The sequence below is a fragment of the Castanea sativa genome, chromosome 3 (assembly GCF_040712315.1).
Source record: "Castanea sativa cultivar Marrone di Chiusa Pesio chromosome 3, ASM4071231v1".
Taxonomy (NCBI): domain Eukaryota; kingdom Viridiplantae; phylum Streptophyta; class Magnoliopsida; order Fagales; family Fagaceae; genus Castanea; species Castanea sativa.
The window spans coordinates 54,770,559-54,792,677 of NC_134015.1; the positions used below are offsets into that span (position 1 = coordinate 54,770,559).

Genomic DNA, 22,119 nt, shown 5'->3' on the forward strand with positions numbered 1-22,119 from the left:
CTGAACTGATGAGGATGCTCTTATTGTGAACTGTGAAGTACAAGTACCCTCAAATTCCTACCCAACCTTCAAATTCCCACCCAAGGATGTGGTGTCTCAGCCAGGAAGGAAGATTTTTTCTTGCTTTTTGTCCACATTGTGGAAACAATTTACTGATTCTTGTCTGATTGAGGTTCACAATCACATTGCAAACCACAATCTATCACATTCGGTAGTTAACCTTCGTTATCAAAAAAACTTCCACTGCATGCACCAGGAAAAAAAAAATTCTTTGGGCAACATGGAACCAATTACACCACAAAACACACGGCCAATTGGCACAACAGTCATTCATTGCAGACCGTTATGTGCGACACAGCTTGTATGTCATCTTGTTGGTAGAGAAAACGAAGATCCAGTTAAAATCCAAAACTAAATAAATGATAAGAAGGCAATTAACAGGTCCAACCAGTATTTGACATGTTCAAATACATGAACATTTCAGCATTCCAAATCAATCTCCATTAATGAATATAGAATATTCATTAAAATAAAGCATGAAGAATGAAGATCCCAACCAAAAAAAAAAATCCTTTTCAGTTAACAAGAAAACATCAAATGCATCGCTTCAGCATAAAACACACAATTGTCTGCTTCCAACTTTGAGTTCATCCCGCAGTTTGCACAAAATCAAATCTATACAACAATCTAACCAGGTCATCCAACCTCATTGATAAAATATCTACTCGGCTAAAATGACACTACAAAATATCAATAAAAGAGAAAAAAAAGCCCTTACCAAGGATAAATTACATGTTACCATTTATCTACAGATCTTTCATCATCTCTTCATACTTGGGCCTGGTGTTGACCTAGAGCACTCAACTGCTCCCTGATCAACTGACTTTCCACTCAACTGTTGCGAAGAATATGAGCCACTTTTTCTTAACTTCCCTGGAAATTCCTTGCTTGGATTGCCCTTTAATGTCAGGTTCTTTTTAATGCGATTTCGGTTAAGTAAGAACATAGTATTGCGTGGAGGTGCATGCAAAGCCCCTTCAACACAATCTCCCACTTGTGCACAGTCCCAAGGCCTGGATGGGCCATCCTCACAAAATGGTTTGAGCCTTTGGAAACCACTCCTCAGTCTTGAAAGACCCCGTTGTTCAGGGGAGTTGTCCTCCCCCAATCTAACACATAGAGGGCAAGGCGGATCATTTTTACGGGTTTTTGGTGTTGTTTGCTCCAAACATTCTGCATGAAAAACGTGACGACATGAAAGAACCCCAGCAACTGGCATATCTCCACTTTTCACAATCCTACGAGAACTCCAAGGTGATCTTTGTGAAAGAAATTTTTCACATAAGCCACACCTAAAACCACCAGAAGGATTGCACGGCTGACTGAAAATTTCAGGCTCAAATGACTCAGAAACATCAGCAAAATCAATGCTGCTGCTAGCACTGCTCCAACGGTGGGCATCTCTTTGTGGAGTGGCAGTATCAAACTCTGAAAACCCGGCTGTTGAGTCAGGAGCTTCTCTAGTATATGTTTGGGTAGAAAAGGACAAGGGGTGTATCGGTTTTGACATGAAAGAACGACGACTTGAGAAGTTCCGGTGAGAGGATAAGCGTGACTTGAATGTTGGCTCAGACTCACTACTGTCTGAATGGGAAGATGTTGAGCCACCACTATCTGGAATTTCTGAGGTCCCCTGCACACATTCCATTCCATTATGAAATTGGATTATAGCAGATATCAAATAATTGCCCAAGATTAATTTTTCCTAGATAATTTCAGAGAGCTTCATCTTAATTCTATACCTCCATGGTAGGTCTAAAGGATAATCGCCCCATAGCTGGATCTAGCAAGTCAAGAAGACCCAAATAAGAATGTTAAGTGCAAAGTGTATTAATATCAATATTAGAAAGAGCAAGAAAGGCAATTAAGATATTTTGATTTGCTAAAGCATAACAGCATCTGAAGGTTGAATGTAATGGTGAATCTTGAACAGACATGGTAAGGCACTGATTCTAATAAACATATGGGCATATAAAATGCAACAATAGAATGAAACAACTTAAGTTTGCTCTCGTCCAAAAGAACAGTCAGCATATACAATAATACTAAGCCACATGAAGTGTTAATAACAGATTAAGTAGTCATCAGAAAAGAAAAAAAGAAATGTTAAATCTTTTGACAAGCAAAGAGAACCCATAATTCCATAGTAATGCAATCTAATCCAAATTAGTTAATTTATTGCAGAACCTGGATCCTTTGGTGAATTAGCAATTCAACTAAGAGCTTCAAAAGTACAACAAAACGATTAACTACCTAATTTGGCTAAACAAAATCCGCATAAAATCATGAAAATTTCTTATCAAGTAAAATTCACAGTAGCATCAAAATGACACACACACTTTCACATGCCAACTAGTCTAACAACTATTACACAAATCCAGTTAAGCATAGGAAAAAAATAAGAATTATTCTTCTGATTATGCTGATGAAGGTAACAATACTGAATCATGCAGTGTCACCACACAGTCGTGCATACACTTTCAGATGCCAACAAACCCAATGACTATTACACAAATCCATTTGAGCATGGGGAAAAAATATAAATAATTCTTCCTAGAGCACTGCTGAAGGTAACAGTACCAAATAATGCAGCATTACCATAATCCAGAGTATTTAGAAGACATAATCAGATAAAATATTGACACCAATTGAGGACAGCTACCATATACATAGGACTGTTAATGAGGACCAGCTATCAGATTACTCAATTCGTAAGTTCCCAAGAGACATCACCATAATCAAAGCTAAACAAGTCTAGTTATCCAACTTAAAGAGGCAATATCCAGTCCAATGGAGCTGGTTCTGGTTATTTACTTCCAGCTGGAGTACATACTGGTTACACAAAAAGGAGGCATATAATAGGGTCCTAGATTAGCAGGTAAAACATATATGTTTCAAAGCTCAACAGTTATAATGAACAACATGGTCTCATTACTATTAGGAAAGTTAATAATCATCCTAAAAAAAAGGGTATTCAGAACACAGAAAGGTCTCATGTCAATTACAAAAATAAGCGATTCTCCTATTCCTAAGGGTACAGAGCAGAAGCACTGGTTTTATCCCTTAGTTAGCTAAAAAGAAATGCTGAGAGCACAATGCTGATATTTGTATATTATATTATTGTATTACCTACAACTTATCTCAATTTAGCTATATATATATATTTGTTTATTTATTTATGAATAATTTAGCACTATTATGCTACATAATTCATCATGCGAATTCTGCGAAACCTGAAATGTTGTTTAAGAAGGGCATGAACTGCATTATATGATTTTGAGAATTATAATGGGAAATCAACTATTTTCCGAAAAGTTTAAATGTCAATCCTTTAGCCTAGAAGAACATCATTTTGTTTTCACAACATTCCAAGGTATAAATTTTTAAAAGAAAAAAAAAAGTTCCACTTTCCTATAACAATTATGCATCTAAATCTTAACCAAGTATCTTGACCAGTATAAAAAGTGGGGGGAGAACAAGTAAATTGGTTTATCCTTCTCATTTACTCTTCCTTTCACCTTTTCTATCTTGTTCTTGGTAAAAAAAAAGGAAAATATCCAGACATGCAAAGGATAGGAGGACAGGTGTTAATGACAGAAAAAGGTAACTTCCCATATTCTAACCATAAACACATCAATACACCATAAACGCACCAATAAGGTCTTTCTGTTTTAGCTTAAAATGCCAGCTTATTTTCACCTCCATCTTATGAACAGGTTTTTAAAGCTCCGCTTTTCTAGGTTCAATTTTACTTTTACAAAACTTAAATTTTAAACAAATAAGCTAGTGAAAATAAGCTCATCTAAAGACACTGTCTTGAGGCCAGCGTGTCACACATGCATTTCAGTCATTAAAGAAAACAAGATGTCAAGGCATTGGAGGAAGGATTAAATGTTGTGATCGATAAGAACTCAGAATATCATACCCTTGGTAATTCAACTTTAAGAAAGTTAAAACTCTACATGAAAGTTAAACCAACAAACATATAAAGCAATGAGTATCAAAATCCTCCTTGTTTTGTTGAGCCTTTCAACATGGTAATATAATGTATGTACCAATAGTCAACTTTTCAACAACTGTGATTAAATGTGTTGTAATGTAGATTATAATCCAAAATAATCAGATAAAGTGTGTTTGGCAAAAAATAAAAAGCCAACTTATTTTACTATTAAGCTTATTTTTTATACTATTTATGAGCCCCACTGCACTTTTTGGTACTATTCATGGGTCCCACTGTACCATTTCAGCTAACTTTTAGCTTTATCTACAGTACTTTCAACAGAAAGTTTTCAATTTCAACGAAATAAACGGATCCCAAACAGACCCAAATAAAGCTAATAGATTCTAGCACTGATTTGCCTACCTTGATAAGTATATTGCAAAAAATGGTAAGCAAAGTTGAGATACATTAGGTATTGTCACTTGATATCTGAAGCGATTTTTAAGATTTCTAATAAAATCGCAAATGTTGAAATGATGTAGGATTTACACTCTAACGAAACATCTAATCGTGCCTAATAAGGAAGCAAGAAGGTAAATATCTTGATATTCTAGCAATGAACCATACTATCTTCATCATAGCAGAGACTTGGCATCAAGTCCTACCTTCACTAGAGAAGGAGGTTTTTAGGGATGGTTAGTGGCTTAGCTCCATTACATAGACCATGTGCACAAGGTGGCATTCCTCACAGATCAGAAAAGTTGAAAAGAACATTGCATATTCCAAAATAAGAACAACATTTTTACTAGTTCTAATTTTTTTCATATTCAAATGAAAAGGCAATATAATTTTAGTGACATCATTACACACCCTTCTCAAATATTAAACATAAGTACTGTAGATCATAACAAGTAAACATCGAACAAGATGCATGACCAGTTGTATTACCTCTTCTTGTCGCAGTTTCATAATCATCCACATTGATTTCCTGAATTGCTGGAGGTGTCCATTGAGGACCTTGAGAAAGGTCAGATGGACTACTTAAAAACAGCCCACCACCATCAGATGCAGAGTATTGATGGTTATAAAGATAGTTGCCTCTCACCCAGCCCCGACTTTCTTTACTGTTTGACGATGTCGAAGACCCATACAGTTGAATACCTTCGTGTGAATTATATGGTAGCCCCTCCGATTGGAATCGAAAATCCCATCTTGATGGGGGTGGTGAAAAGCTTGTATTAGTTCGCCAGTAAGGCTCGTGAGGCCCCATTGACCAGTCCCTACTGGCCGTATTCGATCCATGTGGCCTTGCAGCCACACAACAAAGTGACCCCGTTTTAGCTATTTTCTATAAAACTCACCAAACCCAATACCGTTTACTTTCAACCCTCACAAGTTTATCCAACAAACAGATGAGCAATTTACACTACTCACTGAATGCAAACATTTGTAACTTACATTATATTTGCTTATGCTGCATGTCACTTATCGAAACCACATGAAACAAAACCTACCATACCCAAAGTCACTTCCCTTCACCAAAGAACATTTATGTAGTCCACCAGCACCCAAAAATTTAAATATCTTCTACAAATCAGAGTCCCCTTGTAATTTCATTAGCACCACAGCGGAAACCCTACCATGAAAACAAGATAAACAATTAAATATTTGCATTCAACACAACAAAATCCAATACCACCACCTTGACAACCATCAACAAAATAAACATAGCTTATGAGAACTACAAATTCAATAAATTATAAACCATTCTCGTTATCATAGACCCTCGTGCAAGAAAATCAGTCTCAGTCACATCACTAAATGGCCACAGCTACAAAAACCATGTATTTAAAACATACAATCAGTATGATAAAGTAAAACTATGTTAGAATCATAACATATAGAATAAAATTGTTTGAAATGCCTCAGAACTTGTAATCAACACAACAAAACCTAATACCACCACCTTAACAACTACCCAACAAAATAAAAAAGCTTACAAGAACTACAACTCAATGAATTCTAACCCATTCCCACTATCATTGAACCTCATACACGAAAAGCAAACAGTCTCAGTCACATTGCTAATGGCCACAGCTACAAAAGCCATGTATTTCAAACCTGGCATCAGTACTAAAAAACTAAGTTCAAATCATATTGTATAATATAAATTAGTTCAAAATGCCTCGGAACAAGTAAATTTCATGACTAAAATCAAAAGGGTTTTTTTTTTTCCTGGTTTAAGATAGAGAAACTTCAATAATCTTTAGCTACACTAAGCTCCAAAATCACCAACACAACCTCACAAGTCACAGCACCCACACAATCAAGCTAGTTAAGTTCTTCACAACACATTATTCACCAAAAACTAAAACCCAAATAAAAAACTTACAAGAACTACAAATTCAATGAATTCTAACCCATTCCCATTATCATTGACCCTCATGTAAGAAAAGAAAACAGTCTCAGTCACATTGTTAATAGCCACAGCTACAAAAACCATGTATTTAAAACATAGTATCAGTGCAATAAAACTATGTTAAAATCATATTGTATAATATAAAATTGTTCAAAATGCCTCAGAACAAGTAAATTCCATGACTAAAATCGAAAGGGTATTTTTTTTTTCGGGGTCCAAGATAGAGAAACTTCAATAAACTTAGCTACATTAAGTTCCAAAATCACCAACACAACCTCACAGCACCAACACAATCAAACTAGCTAAGTTATTTGCAACACATTATTCACCAAAAACTAAACCCAAATAAAAAAGACAAGAACTACAAATTCAATTAATTCTAACCCATTCCCATTATCATTGACCCTCATGCAAGAAAAGCAAACAGTCTCAGTCGCATTGCTAATGGCCACAGCTACAAGAACCACGTATTTAAAACACAATATCAGTAAAATAAAACTATGTTAAAATCATATTGTATAATATAAAATTGTTCAACATGCCTCAGAACAAGAAAATTCAAGACTAAAATCAAAAGGGTTTTTTTTTTTTTTTTGGGGGGGGGGGTGGTCCAAGATAAAGAAACTTCAATTAAACTTAGCTACACTAAGCTCCAAAATCACCAACAGAACCTCAAAGCATCCACACAATCAAACTAGCTAAGTTCTTCACAACACATTATTCACCAAAAACTAAAACCCAGATAAAAAAAATTAGAACTTTTTTCAAAAAATCAACTTGCTAAGTTCTTCACAACACATTATTCACCAAAATTCAAAAAAGTTTGAATTTTTTTCGAAAATTTAAAACAAAACCAAGACATGGAATTGTAGCACCAAAACCAGTTGGATTAGCGAAAATTAAGAGAAAAAGAACTCAAATTTGTCGGAGAGAGAGCTTACAAAGCGCCATTGAAGGTGAAACGGTCCGCGTGGTGACTCTGTGAAATGAAATTGAAAACCCTAATTTGTCGGAGAGAGGGAGATTTTGCTTTTGGATTATTGTTAATTTTTTTATTATTATGTTGTTCTCTCACTGCCTTTTTGCACTGAGGTCCTCTGTTTTCTCCTGTATTTATTTTCAACCCCTTTTGAGTTCTCACCCTCACCAAAGATTTTTATTTATTTTTTCCTTTTCCTTTCTGAAACACCAAGAACATCACAATCTTTTCGTAATACATTTGTTTTGAACTGTGGTAGATAATTTTTTTAAGATAAATTATACTTTATCACCTTAAACTATGCACTAGATTATACTTTACACCCTAAACTATCTAAATGCACATTTTGCACTCTAAACTATTACACTTATCACACTTCGCACCCCAGTTTTACTTTTGCTGTTATGTTTAACGAAATCTTGTTGTTTTAATTAATTTTGAAGAAGGGCATTTCAGTCTTTTAAGTTTGTTCCACCTAAGTAAGAAGCATGTGCTTGTCACATGCAGCAAGATTCCGTTAAACATAACAGCAAAAGTAACATCGGGTGTAAAGTGTGCAAAGTGTAATAATTTATGGTGCAAAATGTGTATTTAGATAGTTTAGGGTGCAAAGTGTAATCTGATGTATAGTTAGGGTGGTAAAGTGTAATTTTTTTTTTTTTAAGGGTTTGGCTTTCCTTCGATACTTTTGTAACTAGACATCTCCTGTTATTTTAAATATACAATGACAAGTGATAGTGAATTTTAATTCTCACTTTTTATTTATTTAGTAGATGATGTGGTAGTTTTTCATTAAAAAAAAAAAAAAAAGATTCCAGTTAGAAAATTAATGGAGGTAAGCCAAACCTTTTTTTTTATTCATTTTATTTACAACTTCGCTTGTTGTGAAAATATTGTGATTCTTTTTTGTGATACAAATGCAATAAGATTTTTTTTTTTTTAATTCATATACAATGTAGAAATTCTACTTTAGCATAATCTAAGTGTATACGTATATGAAGCTCATTCCTAGAGACTTTAACCCTAACCTTTATCCCTCACACCTCATAAATACTTATACTTATGGAGTGACTATTGTGCTAAGGGTGCATGATTAGTAATGCAGTAAGATTTAAACCTATTGCGTTTTTTGAATTATAATTGTTCTTTAATAGCAGATTAAGAGATTCATCTTTTGGCTGCATTAATGTGGGTTGAGGAATTTGAATAGTAGTTAAGACATTAATTAAATTTTGGTATAAATGAGATTCAAACCTAATTATTTTATATGGCAATAAGAAATTTAATTGGTTAAACTGACTAAAACCCACGTCTTGGAACTTATTATATTTATGTTGCCTTTTAGGTTTAAATGTAGTTTACAAATACTCAAACAGTTATACTGTTTTTTATATATTCTTTTAAGATGAAAAAAAAAAAAAAAAGCTACACTAAATAAACATGTGGACTCATGTGAAAATAGAGCTAATGGTGAGTCAATATTGAAAATAATATTAGTAGCAAGACATATAAGCAAATTGTGAAAAATATTGGAAATTCAGATTATGGTTTTAGTTGAGAAGTTGGTTGCGGATGACCTTTCTATCCGTTGGATAGATAGAAATTAATGATTAAAATATTAGTTAGGCCAAATTGATTGCAGGTGTGCTGTTGTTACATAATATAGATGAAAAATTAATTCTTAAACATTTGATAATCTTTTTAGTTGGTAACAATGATTTTTTATTTAAACAATGATGTCACCTGTCATGCCCTGAAGAATTTTTTTGGGGTGTTGAAAGTGCCAAAGTGCATTGATTTTTTTTTTTTTACTAGCTTTATTTTTAGAGAGTCAAGCAACTCTAAGCTAAATAGGTATTTATTTATTAGTTTTTATTACTTACTAATCTAATAAGACTCACTTATTGTTCAATTTCTCCTTATAAACCCGGTTTAAGTCACTAGTATTACTATTTTCGTATATATCCTAATAAATATTATTGTTTACTAAAAAAAAATATATTTTTCAAAAAAGTATTTATTTTTTAATTTATAAAAATTATGACTCAATCGAGCACCAATTAACATATTCATTCCCCCTCCCTTTTTCTTCTATATCTTGCAATGGTTAATACAATGATAACTAATGTAAAATCTTATTTAATGATATGTTGTTTAATGAGATTCGATTTTGGGGGAAATTAGGGATTTTTCTATCTAGTGAAAGAAAAAAAAAAAATTAGTGTGTTTGGTTTGGTGTTTTGTTGAGCCTTTTTAGTTGTTGCAGGTTGTTTTTGTAAATCCCATCGCTTTGTCTTACATTTGGATTTTCTAAGCTAGTTCTACCCCCCCACCAAGATTCATGTCTCATGCCACATTGGTAAGAGTGCAGTCAAAGATGGTTTTAGGGGTCACAGCTGACAAAGTTGCAATCATTTGTATATTAAACATGCAAATAGCCATCTTTAATATGATAATTATTGCACTAGATTAATCAAATATAAAATGAAATACATAATACAGATGAAAAATAATATGATGTTATGATTGAATAAATCAGAACAGAAGGGCTTACAACTCTGCCAAGGGCTTACAACTCTGCCAAGAGCTGTTTGGTTTGTCATACACGTTAACAATCTATTTTAAGAAAGTTTTTAGAGAAATTGAAAAAGCTGTCAAAACAGTTAATTACTTTTTCATTTGTCAAATATAAACTAGAAGAGAAGGGCTTACAACTCTGCCAAAAGCTGTCTGGTTTGTCATACACACCCAAGTATAACTTGATTATTAGTGTTATTATTAATTTTTTTCTTATTTTCAAGTATAGCTAAATTATTATTATTACTATGGGTCCGGTTAAAAAACTGTCAAAACAATTAATCACTCTTTCGTTTTTCCATAAAAAGTTTCTTAGAATGGTTTACTAATGTATGCCCTAAGGGCACATGTTAGTAAATCCCACTATACTATTATTATAATTACACACGTGTACATATGCTAATGCTAATGTATAACAACTATGAAAGACCACTGACTTTAGTATACCTGCATCTTAATCATTGGCTCATTATTATTGCTAAATCTTGAGCATCTTCTTGAACGTGACAACTTGCGTGTGGACCTCTCAATTAGATTTTGATAATCAGTGGGTGTAACAAACGAAGTTATTCATATAATTTTTTTTCCCTTTTATTTAATGTTAATTGCTCCCTTGGTTGAACTTTGAAATCATCCTTTCCTCTTGAAACAAGCAATGGTATTATTCAAGCATTAAGCCATTTACTGTGCCTTACTGCCTTTAGAGTTGAAACTTTTTTCTGAGAGTTTATTTACTTGTTTAAAAAGCTGTACATACACAAATAAATTTTAAAAAAGACCAAAGAAAAAGATAGTTCCAACATGTCTAGGAAAGTCATCACAAGACTAGAGTGAAATATACTATAACATTCATCACATTTTCTTACTTAGATTACATGACTACAATCAAATGTGCATCACAATGATAAGTTAAAATGGTATAGAACACTTTGTTCTTAGTACATTCAGGTTCAATCAAATTGCATCAACAAGCTCTTGAATACTTCCACACACAAAAAAAAAAAAAAAAAATCTAGAAACATAGAACATTTCAAAAAGATTTCCTGATGAATTTGAACCCAGAAATCGCTGCTTCCACATGGCTTATCTATTATGTTTTCAACAAAACATTCTATCATGACCCTACTGCAAGAAATATTCAGCACTAGAACACTTAACTGTAAGGCGTTTGTTCTTAACTAGTTTGCAAATGAAATGAGGGGTAGAAAAAAGAACAAACCTTTTCAAACCTATATCTAAATAATGAGAATGTCTTCTAATTTCTGTAGTATACAACAACTGCTTCCAATGAATTTGGCCATGCTCTGAGTGAACAATAACTGTAGTCTACAAACTACCCAACAACCAAAAACACTTGATGACTTGGTCGGAGTTGTGTACTTGTCAGTCTTCAAATCATACCCCATGTGTCAATGGTTGTGACAAGTAGGAACTAATGGATGACCCCCCTGGTACCCACACAAATCTAAAGCAACAATCTACATCAAAAGTAGCTGAGATGTAGGAACTGGAATTGAGAACAACGAGTTACTCTTGGTGCTACTTACAAGCTATACCATAGACCTGGGGGTTTATAAAGAAGGCACTAGACAAGAAAGCCTTGTTAAGCTCAACACCAGAAAACCCGGCTTCAGATATCTTCATTCCCGTTTCCCTGGTAAGGTGACACCCATCAGCAACTGTCTGTTGCAAAGGATCAAGAACATTCTGCATAAATCTAAGAACCGTTCCATCTGCACCACCAAAACGATAGCAAAAAGAATGGAAAAGGAAAAGGCCATTCACTATTAGAATAATAGTTGAATAAAAATTCACCATTTCTTAACAATTTAAGTTTTGAGGACAATAAGTAATTTATCATTCACTAGATCGACAACTTTCTGTCTTGCTAGTTAACCAAGAAGTTCAGCTTAATACCTTTAGCAGCCACATGTTCCACAAAAAGGTAAATACCACCAGGTCTCAGCACCCTCTTCACCTCTGGATACAATGGTAATAAAGAATTTGTCAAATATTTGGATATTGAGTCACAAAATCCTAGTAACTATGCACCTCCTTGGGCTGCATTTGGAAATTAAATCCATCAGTTTTTTGTATATAAGCATTTAACATAAGCATGCATGTTATGTTTGGTCCTCATTAGGTAATCAGTTCAGACTTTCAGTCTTCATTTCTGCCAATGCTCCATTATAGTATTATCTCTAATCTAGCGGATGAATTTTTGCCTTCAAATGCTACAATACTGCGTTGGGCATCCAAATACTACACATTTTTTCCACTCAGTCTGTTGAATCCAAATCTCAGTAATTAAATGTAATAAGCTTTGAAAATAAGGTAACACCAATACTCATATCTAAGTTATTAAATCAAACTCCAAAACAATCAGCTTATAGTTAAAACGACAACACAGTTAAGCAAGCAATTATAGGAAAGGTTTAACCAATTCACAAAAGGAAAATCATACTGTGTATGAAGTACTTGACTTATGCATGCTCCGTTGCTTCTCACAGAATATGAGGTTTCTATATAAACTTCAACTAATTAAATCTATAAAAGTAAAAAAGGAATTTTTAAGCGCTAGATGGTTAAATACCTTTCAGTGTCATATCAACATCTTTAACAGAACACAACACAAGTGTTCCAACAACTGCATCAACAGAAGCATCACTTAATGGTATGGCCTCCCCAACCTGGATATTTTTTGCATCTTCAGAATCTAAAGAACAGCTTTGTAGTTCACAACCAAATATAACCAAGGGAAAAAACAACAAAAACATCATCTAAATCTAGTAGAAAGATATAGCATGCCAAAACCTGCCTTCCAAAGTAGCAAGGGCTTGAAGCATTGATTAAAGTATCAGTTTTCCAATTCAATATGCAAATTTAACCGATCAAATGCACATCACCAGAGATGCTTCAATTGCCTTACAACAGAATCCTAGGCTATCAATCCAATTGTTGATATTTGAAACAATTGTCATTGATCTTTCCCCACTAAAATTTCTGAGAAACATTTTCCAGTCATTTGGATACTTTTCCTCACATGGGTAGTCAAAGCCAAAATACCACAATGTTGCAAATTATAATGGCATAGAGTGCTACTTCTTGGACACCGCCAGTGGATGTTTCTAGAATTTAAATTATGGAAAGTACAATATTCAGACAGAGAATATGTTATATCATAAAAAGTTCAGAAAAAAGTAGTGCCATAAAGGGAAGCATTCTTACCGCTTGTAAGAATTCAAAATTTGTAAGCGGCAGACCAGCGGCCTCTGCTGCTGCCTGAGCATACTTTTCCATCTTTGTATTGGGATCCATACCAAAAACCTGGACATCAGCTTCACCGGCATAGTACTTGAGATTAGGGCCTGTACCAATGCCAATCTCCAACACTTTCTGAGCCTTCCCCTTCAAGTTACTAAACAATTGCAACTTGTAATCTGCAATCTACCACACAACATAAGATTGCACAGACAAGTGCTGTCAAATATGTTTGCACTTGACATGAAAAATCATACATGTACCACAGTCCAAACTAATTGCTCTAAAATGGGCTCTAACCTCAGCTTCATAAGAGTCCATGCCTTTATCCAAAACTGATGCATAGAACTCCTCGTACCAATCCGATCTTGGAGGGTGAACCTTGTTCAACACAGACTACACAAACGAATTGTTACTCTTAAATCCTATCTGACACATAATTTTCAACTCATACAGGCAATTCAGAAGTTGGGTGGAGTATCAAACACTACATTTCACAACATTGGTACAACACTTAGCTTATGCTTATGCCAATATAAATCAAGTTTGTAGCACTAACAAAAATGTCTCATATTATCTAAAATCACAAAAGGCTAAGATACACTTTTCGTCCCTTAAATTTTATCCAAAATTGCTTAAATTTTTCAACAGTTGCAGTTTCATCCCTGAAAAAGTTTGATCTCAAAAGAAAAAATTAAATGGTATCAATTTCAATAATTTGATGTGGCTAACTTGTCATCGCCTAAAATAAATTTATCTACAAATAGATAGAATTAATACCTTCTAAATATTTGACTAAATTGTAAACTACACCCTTTGAGTTTATTTTGAATTTGTTACCTTTTATTTAAAATTTTAAATTCATCCTCTGCGACACTATTATATCGCTTTAAATCTCAACCTTCCTTACCTGCCTCTACTAATGATGTGGCCGTTAAATGTCACCTAAGTTCAAAATAAAGTAATTTTTCTATAGAGGGAAAAGAACAAACTTGGGCCAATTTTTTTTTTTTTTTTTGAAATGAAAAAGCATATTTCAACCAAATTATTATGAAAAAATTATTTCTTTTTTCTTGATCTCTCTATAATATTTCTTTTTTGTGAGTTCTAGTTAGATTAACTAATAAAATTTGTTTTTGTCAAATAAAATAGGGTAAATTATAACTTATCCACTTATAGTTTAATTGAAAATTAAGTTACTTACCTGTAATTTAAAATTTGACACTTTAACTGAAGTTTAACCAAATTTATAATCCTATGATTCAAGTTTCTTTTTTATCTTATTTGATATTGTATTTTTATAGTTTTTATATTTTTAAATAAAAAAGATATAAAAGTAGAACAAAATTATATATCTAGCATGTTTCAAAATGTGAATTTTACCCCTTAAAGTTTGTGAGTGTGTAGATTTTACACCCCAAAATTATGAAACTTTAGGATGTAAAATCTAAAGACCCCAAATTTTAAGAGGTAAAATCCAAACACCCCTAAAATATAGGAGCTAAAATCTAAATTTTGAAACGTAAAGGTGTAAAATCCAGATACCCCCAAATATAAGGAGGAAAAATCTAAATTTTGAAATTTTAAGGTGTAAAATCCAACCACCTCCCAACTTTAGGGGTATAATTTGCAATTTACCCTAAAAATTATATTCTATCTATCAACATTAAGTAAAATCTCTCTTCCTTTTTTTTTCTTTTTTTTTAAATTTGCTTTGGAAAGAAGAAGTTAGAAGTGTACCATATAATCATCAGAGTGTAAATTGGAAGCATTGGAGGGGCAAATAGGGAACATAGCCAAAGCCGTTGAGGTTGCCGTTGCTCCTTCAATGAAACGCCTTCTTCCGCATATACAGCAAAACGACTCACCGTGGCTTCTCTTCATTGGTGCTTTCTGCTTATCATCATCATCGTCATACCGCAAATCAGAGCAACTGAAGGCTGTGATTTTGCCACGTGGAGGTTTCAGTTTAGAGCAACGAGGACTATAAGGTGTAATAATAGGAGTGCTGGAGAAGAAGAGCACGAACGAGGACTTAACTGCCATTCTCTCTCTCTCAACTTGTCAGTTGTTCGTTATTCGTTAATCACTCAACTGTATTGTATGAAATGTAATCTATGTGTCTTTTATTTATTTATTCATTTATTAGATAATAATTATCACATACTTGTTTTTTTTTAGAATCACATGTTTTTGTATGCTCACTGTGCACGTACACACGGTCACATAAGCTGAAAATGCAATTTTACTCTCACAATTTGTATTGAAATTGTGTTTTCAAAACACAATTTTGAAGTAAATGTGTATGAACTATGAAGTATACAATAACAAGGAGAAAATGGCCCATTAGGCATGGATGCTAAAGAATCTAGTTAGTAGGCTCCGGAAGGAAAGTATATAACATACTAATATCTCGACTCTCAGAGAGTCGATTTTCAACCTAAAAATCGAGTCTTAAAGACTCGATTTCCATGTTCTGATCAAATCTGATGTGGCCATTTTCCACGTGGTTGCCACCTGTAAATCGAGTCTTAGAGACTCGATTTACTTGTGAAGAAAAATTAAATGCGCTTAAAGGAAATCGAGTCTTTTAGAGTCGGTTTTTAAAGGAAATCGAGTCTTTGAGACTCGATTTGCTATGTTTGGTCCACTTTACTCCACGTGGCTAGGGCAGCTGCTTTTTATCACCCAATAATAAGTTTCTGAGGTCTGCCGTTTGCCATTGCAAAACAAAATCCAGCAGCTCTCTCTTCCTCTCTCTCTCACTCTCTCTCTCTCTCACTCTCATAGAAAACTTCAAATCAAACTCATCCTCCATTTACACATTATCATGTCAAGTAAGGTTTTTATACACTCTCTCTAGTTGTTAGTTTTTTTTTTTTTGAATAGTTGTTAGTTACATAGATGTAATGTTAGGGTTTTTTTTATGGGTAGTTGTTAGTTACATATATGTAATGTTAGGTTTTTTATGGGTATGTGTCATTAGTTTTTTTGTTTGGTTTGTAATTTTTCTTTATATTTTTTATAGAATGATTTGAATATTTGTGCATTTAGTTTTTTTTTTTTTTTTTTAGTATGATTAATGAATTTTCTTTTTTATTTAGAAACAAATGGTAATGATTGAGTATATATGTTAATGTGGGGTTTGTAGATGCATATGATGTAACAAGTTAGTGTATATATGCTAGGCTTTTTTTTAAAATTTTTTTTTATAAGAAGTAACAAATATTTAAGATATATATTTGTATTGTTAGGCTTTTATCATGGCTATTTTTGTTGTTGTTTGGTTTAATATTTGTTATTATCTTTTTGTTAGAATGATTTGAAATTTTGTAGTGGGGGTAAGTGTTGTCTTTAGTTTTTTTATTTGTTTGAGTATGAAATAATAATGATTGAGTGTGTTTGTATGTGATGTGGAGTGAGTATATGCAAATGTGGGGTGTGTTGGATGTAAGAAGTTGTAATTTTCCTACTTTGAGTACATAAAAATGTTTTGTAATTGTGTTAAAATATGTCACTAACATATTACCCTTGACTCTAATAGGTTCACAATCTCTGAAGAATATTGACGTAAATGTATACTACGGTGGTCCCCTTTTCAATCCTGAACAGATTGACGGATTCGCATTTCAAGGGCCGAATATCGAATGCTATTACATGATACTACGTCGTAAGTTGAAGACATTGAATGATTTGAAGTTGAAAATAATGAAAGAACTGAGTTTGAGCCCTACTTGTTACGACATAAATATTATTTATCGTTACCCACAAGAAGTTCTTTATGAGCGGATAAATTACAAGTACATGGCGATCAAAGAAGATAAACATGTAAAGGTCATGTTTAATAGAATCCATAAAATGCCCCAAGTAAATGCTGCTGAGTTGTACGTAAGTTCCGAGCCGCTCGCAGAAGTTGATGTCGAAGTTGATGTCGAGGAGTTGCAGCAACAAACAACTACATCTTTGCAATTAGACGATGGATGCACTACAATGGGAGGTTACACATTCCCATCTCAAGATAATGCTGCCAATACTAGTGAAACACTTCAACCTCAAGAGACATATTTAGGGGTGGAGGATGAATATCATTTTGCGAATAATGATGAAAATCTCGATGATATGGATGAGTACGAAGAGAGGATTGAGCGAGGCGACTTTGAGAAGGATGTGGATGACCATGAACTTGCTTCCAATTTTGAAGAGGAAAATATGGAGTGCCATGATGAAGGTGATGCGGACGATGATATTGGTGTCCAGCATGTTACAAATACGACCACTGCCTACACACCTCCTGCCGAGTCATTCTCCGCAAATACTTGGGAAAATATGGTTGATCCTTCACGTCTTCAGATACCATTTGTTTCTACTTGGGAAGATGGGATGCATTTTAATAAAGGGTTGACTTTTGCAAATAAAGAGGCGGTGAAGCGTGCATTGATAATATACGCAGCAAAGGATAATAGAAATTTTATAATCCGGAGGTCGACCAAAACTAAATTGTGCGCCGCGTGCATTGACACCAACTGCAAGTGGTACGTTGGGGCATTCATGAAGGCTAAATTAAATGGTCTGTGGATGGTCACGTCTTATGTGGTTCCACACAGTTGTATACCATTTGGCTTACGAAGAGACGGTAAAATGATGGGTTCTAATTTTGTTGCATCAGAAATTGTGGAAAAATTGCTACAAAATCACACTCGCTCGTATTGAAGAGCTCCGGGCCACATAGATACTAAGTATAATCATAAGCTCTCTTACTATAAGGTATGGGATGCAAAACAAAAGGCAATTGCTAAGATATTTGGAAATTGGGAGGAGTCTTACCAAAGGTTGCGAAAATTGTTGTTGGCATACTTGGATCAGGATTCGGGTACCCAAGATGCCTATTGGACCATACCTAGCCCCATAGACGGTACTACGTTACCGCGCTATGTATTTTGGGCATTCGCTCCATGCATTGCTGCATTTAGATATTGCAAGCCGTTGATCGCATTGATGGGACTCATTTGTATGGTAAATATCGAGGGGTGTTGATGATTGCAATGGCAACGGATGCTAACCAAAAGGTTTTGCCTCTCGCCTTTGCTGTTGTGGACAAGGAGTCAGGGGCTAGTTGGGGGTGGTTTTTAGAGTGTCTCAGGAATTCGATAGGGCATGTGATACCTAACGAGGGCATTTGCATTATTTCTGACCGACATAAAGGTATCAAATGCGCCATTGCAGAGTGGCCTTTAGGTGATGATGGAAAGTTACAGGTACATCACCGATATTGCCTTCGACATGTTGCTAGCAACTTCAACACACACTTTGATGACCCGACTCTAAAGGCATTGGCCTTGAAAGCTGGATATGCGACTCATGACGCTAAATTTAAGTCCATAATGCAAACTATTAAGGATGTCGAGATTAATGCACTGAGGAGGGTAGACCCTGAGGATCCCCATCTTGAACGCCATATGCCATACACATATCTAATGAGTGAGGATGTGGAGAAATGGACCCAGTCACATGATGGTGGAAGACGTTACGGGGCAATGACAACCAATATCTCTGAGTGCTTTAATGGGGTACTTAAAGGTGCCCGCGGTTTGCCCATTGCTGCAATGGTTGAGTTCACTTGGTGCAAACTTGTTGCATATTTCCATGATCGACATAAACAAATTACTTCTGATTGCTCTCAAGGTAAGGTGTGGAGTGATTATGCAATGGGGATCTATAACACAAATTTGCAGAAAACTTCAGGACACACTGTGCGGGAATTTAATCATGAGATTGGTGTATATCAAGTGGTTACCCCGTACAACGACCATAAAGGTGGAGGGGGAAACCACAGTCATGAAGTGCGCGTATTTGCTAGAACATGTGGTTGTGGAAAGTGGCAAAACATTAAGATCCCTTGTTCACATGCAATTAAAGTTTTGCAACAATTGCATCTCAATGCGACTAGCTATATTGACCCATGTTACAGTTTGGAGAACGCCATTCACACATATTCACATCAATTTGTGGTGCCAATGTCAGAGTCATTGTGGAGGGACGTTCGCGGACCACGGTGGGTGCCTGACCCAAGTCTGTTGCGGGCCAAAGGTCGCCCTGTGAAGTCAAGAATAAGAAATGAAATGGATGGGGTACGGCGAAAACGGGGAAGCCGGAACCCAGATTCGGACTTGAGGGAGATTCAACCGAGGCAGCGATGCGGAGTGTGTCATGAAGAGGGGCATAACCGCAGAAGATGTCCCAATTCCCTTGGGGGTTCGACAAGCGGTTCCCGTGGGGCTTCGACACGTGGTAGTGCTACAAACTAGGCAAGTGCCTTTGTTGTTTTCATATAATATGCTCAGAATCTTATTTGGTTTTTGTTCTTCGCATTGGAACTAACAACTGCATTTTAATGTTTTTCAGGCGAGCGGAGGCTCGATTTTGGAATGGCATTGTACGTGGGAGTTGTAGTTATCTTCGGTATGGACAACAAGTGTTACGCAACTATGTAGACTATGTTGTATCGACTTAGTTGTTATTTTGTTTATTACTGAATGTTGTTGTAATTAAAGCAGTAGCTATCCATTGTACTCGTTACATTAGTTGCGTTGTGCAGCTTTTTTGCCTATAATGCCAGCAATCGTACTACTTTGGCATTAGTAGCACTTACTTCGGCAAGTTCAACCACAGGGGCCTTGTTTGAAGCAATGATAGCTAGTTATCAAATTGTATGCCGGATGTACACGGCCTTAAATTTGTATGGTCTGTACCTAAGAGGGCAACTATATTGCGCATGCCCAGTAACTAATTAATGTTTGTATACATTGCCCATGTGTTGTGTTCTGGATTTGGTTTACAGTTGCAGGGGGGAAGGAAAAAAAATTTTTGGTATACTGCTGCAGGGCATGCCAAGGCCTTGGCTGCATGCCTTGGCCTTGGCTGCATGCCCTACCTTGGCCTCGGCTGCACGCCATGCGCCTTGGCCTTGGCTGCTGCATGCACATGGGGGCTGCCTAGGGCCTGGCTGCCTAGGGCCTGGCTGCCTTGGCCTTGTGCATGCCTTGGCCTTGGGAGCGTGCCCATGGGGGCTACCTTGGCCTTGGCAGCACGCCCATGGGGGCTGCCAACGCAGCCACGCCCTAGGCAGCCCCCATGTGCATGCAGCAGCCAAGGCCAAGGCGCATGGCGTGCGTAGCGTGCCCATGGGGGCTACCTTGGCCTTGGCAGCACGCCCATGGGGGCTGCCTTGGCCTTGGCTGCATGCCCTGCCTTGGCCTTGGCAGCACGCCCATGGGGGATGCCTTGGCCTCGGCTGCATGCCATGCGCCTTGGCCTTGGCTGCTGCATGCACATGGGGGCTGCCTAGGGCCTGCCTGCCTTGGCCTTGTGCATGCCTTGGCCTTGGCAGCGTGCCCATGGGGGCTACCTTGGCCTTGGCTGTGTGGGCCTTGGCCTTGGCAGCACGCCCGTGGGGGCTGCCTTGGCCAAGCTGCTTGCCTAGGAAGACTAACAGGAAAAAAAAAAAAAAAAAAACCCAGTAGAAATCGAGTCTTATAGACTCGATTTCTAGTGTAAATCGAGTTTCTGTAACTCGATTTGTATACGACTTATTCACGAAAATACCACTCAAATAGAAATCGAGTGTCAGAGACTCGATTTCCACTGGGAATTTTTCCAGTGGCAGTTGCCCGTAAATATTTTTGAACTCTCTGCCTGGCGTACTCGCTGGTACTGAACTCGAGTTCCACTGATGCAAATCGACAGTCTAAAACTCGACTTCTAAACGGATGGCATAATGTAGTGCAAATCGAGCAATAAACACTCGACTTCTGTAGGACTTATTTACAAAAAAACCACTTCAATGGAAATCGAGTCTCTGAGACTCGATTTCCACTGGGAATTTTTCCAGTGGCAGTTGTCCCTATCTGTCTTAAACTTTCAATGGGTAATTTGAGACTCCTGGAAGTACATTGTTTTAGTTTAAAAATTATAAACCAAATTTTGAAACCCACTCTTGTATCAACCTTGATCTCTAATTACAAGCCTTTCCTGAAATGATTGCCTGTGCGAGGGTGGTACATTGTAACCATTAAAAAACAGGTACTAAACATAAAAATAGCATTCAAACGCCACTCATCTCAACAAATCATGCTCTACGTATTCAAATATTTGCGTTCATATTAATGATAAAATCACAAGGCTGGTACAGTTCAAGTGCCAAAAGAAAAAAAGAAAAAATAGACAAGTAATGTGACAACAGAAAACGGCTTAAAGCAGCTCACTAAGAATTTTGAACAGCCAAAAAGGGAAAGTATACCATCTATGAACTTTAAAATTCAACAAGAAGAAAAAAAAAACACTATGTCTCAACACTACAAGTGTTAATAAAATACATAACCATCCACAGTCCATTATGTCATGAAAACTATCTCCACTAACAGCTTCCAAAAATAGCTTTTAACTGAAAGCCAGTCAATATATTGTGAAGAACCAAATTCCTGCAGCTGCAATCTATAGAAGCCAGTCTTGTGTACATTGAAGAAAAGATTATCCCTCTGAGAAGATACCCACACAGGTAAAAAAATTCCAATCTAGGAAACAGATTTTAGAAGGATTCCCCATGCCTTCGTTAATTTATTCTGACATTCTGCCTTGTCGTGATCATTCGCTTTAGTGTAGCTAGCCAGAAGTTGCACTCCAACAGCGATAATGCTAGTTGAGGCCCCTTCTGCAACATCATTTGCCATCTTCAACAAGTAACTATGCCTGCATTGATATTTAAAATTAGAAAATAGAAGACATTATTTTGTACCCCCTAGGTATCCATTATTTTTCAAGCACCCAATTAATTTTCCTAAATGTGTGTGATTCTTTAGTGTCCTCCCCCCTTTTTGAACTTTCATA

At 35.9% G+C, this 22,119-nt stretch overlaps 2 protein-coding genes across 3 annotated transcripts; both read right to left on the reverse strand.

Moving 5' to 3' along the window:
- Positions 1-579: 579 nt before the first annotated feature.
- Positions 580-7,500, reverse strand: LOC142629274 (uncharacterized). Of its 2 annotated transcripts, XM_075803225.1 has the most exons (4): positions 7,361-7,500; positions 4,949-5,636; positions 1,803-1,843; positions 580-1,693 (listed from the first exon to the last, which is right to left on the reverse strand). In XM_075803225.1, the coding sequence occupies exons 2-4, from the start codon at positions 5,268-5,270 to the stop codon at positions 821-823; spliced, it is 1,236 nt and encodes a 411-aa protein (XP_075659340.1). In that variant the 5' UTR covers positions 5,271-5,636; positions 7,361-7,500; the 3' UTR covers positions 580-820. The 2 variants fall into 2 exon arrangements, with proteins under 2 accessions (XP_075659340.1, XP_075659341.1); XM_075803226.1 differs by lacking the exon at positions 7,361-7,500 and having other exon boundaries at positions 1,803-1,837; positions 4,949-5,413.
- Positions 7,501-10,890: 3,390 nt separating this feature from the next.
- Positions 10,891-15,331, reverse strand: LOC142627465 (uncharacterized). The gene is made up of 6 exons (XM_075801333.1): positions 14,977-15,331; positions 13,537-13,632; positions 13,204-13,422; positions 12,569-12,665; positions 11,893-11,955; positions 10,891-11,708 (listed from the first exon to the last, which is right to left on the reverse strand). Exons 1-6 carry the CDS (start codon positions 15,280-15,282, stop codon positions 11,515-11,517), a joined length of 975 nt encoding a protein of 324 aa, XP_075657448.1. The 5' UTR covers positions 15,283-15,331; the 3' UTR covers positions 10,891-11,514.
- Between the last annotated feature and the right edge of the window lie 6,788 nt (positions 15,332-22,119).

Excerpts from the sequence above, each read along its gene's own strand:
- LOC142629274 (XM_075803225.1), bottom strand. The coding sequence starts at position 5,270 with ATGGGGCCTCACGAGCCTTACTGGCGAACTAATACAAGCTTTTCACCA. Across the intron at positions 1,844-4,948 it reads TGAAACTGCGACAAGAAGAG|ATCCAGCTATGGGGCGATTA; the intron begins GTAATACAACTG and ends TTGACTTGCTAG. Across the intron at positions 1,694-1,802 it reads CCTTTAGACCTACCATGGAG|GGGACCTCAGAAATTCCAGA; the intron begins GTATAGAATTAA and ends GAATGTGTGCAG.
- LOC142627465 (XM_075801333.1), bottom strand. The coding sequence starts at position 15,282 with ATGGCAGTTAAGTCCTCGTTCGTGCTCTTCTTCTCCAGCACTCCTATT. Across the intron at positions 13,423-13,536 it reads TGGACTCTTATGAAGCTGAG|ATTGCAGATTACAAGTTGCA; the intron begins GTTAGAGCCCAT and ends GTTGTGTGGTAG. Across the intron at positions 11,956-12,568 it reads TGTTGATATGACACTGAAAG|AGGTGAAGAGGGTGCTGAGA; the intron begins GTATTTAACCAT and ends CATTGTATCCAG.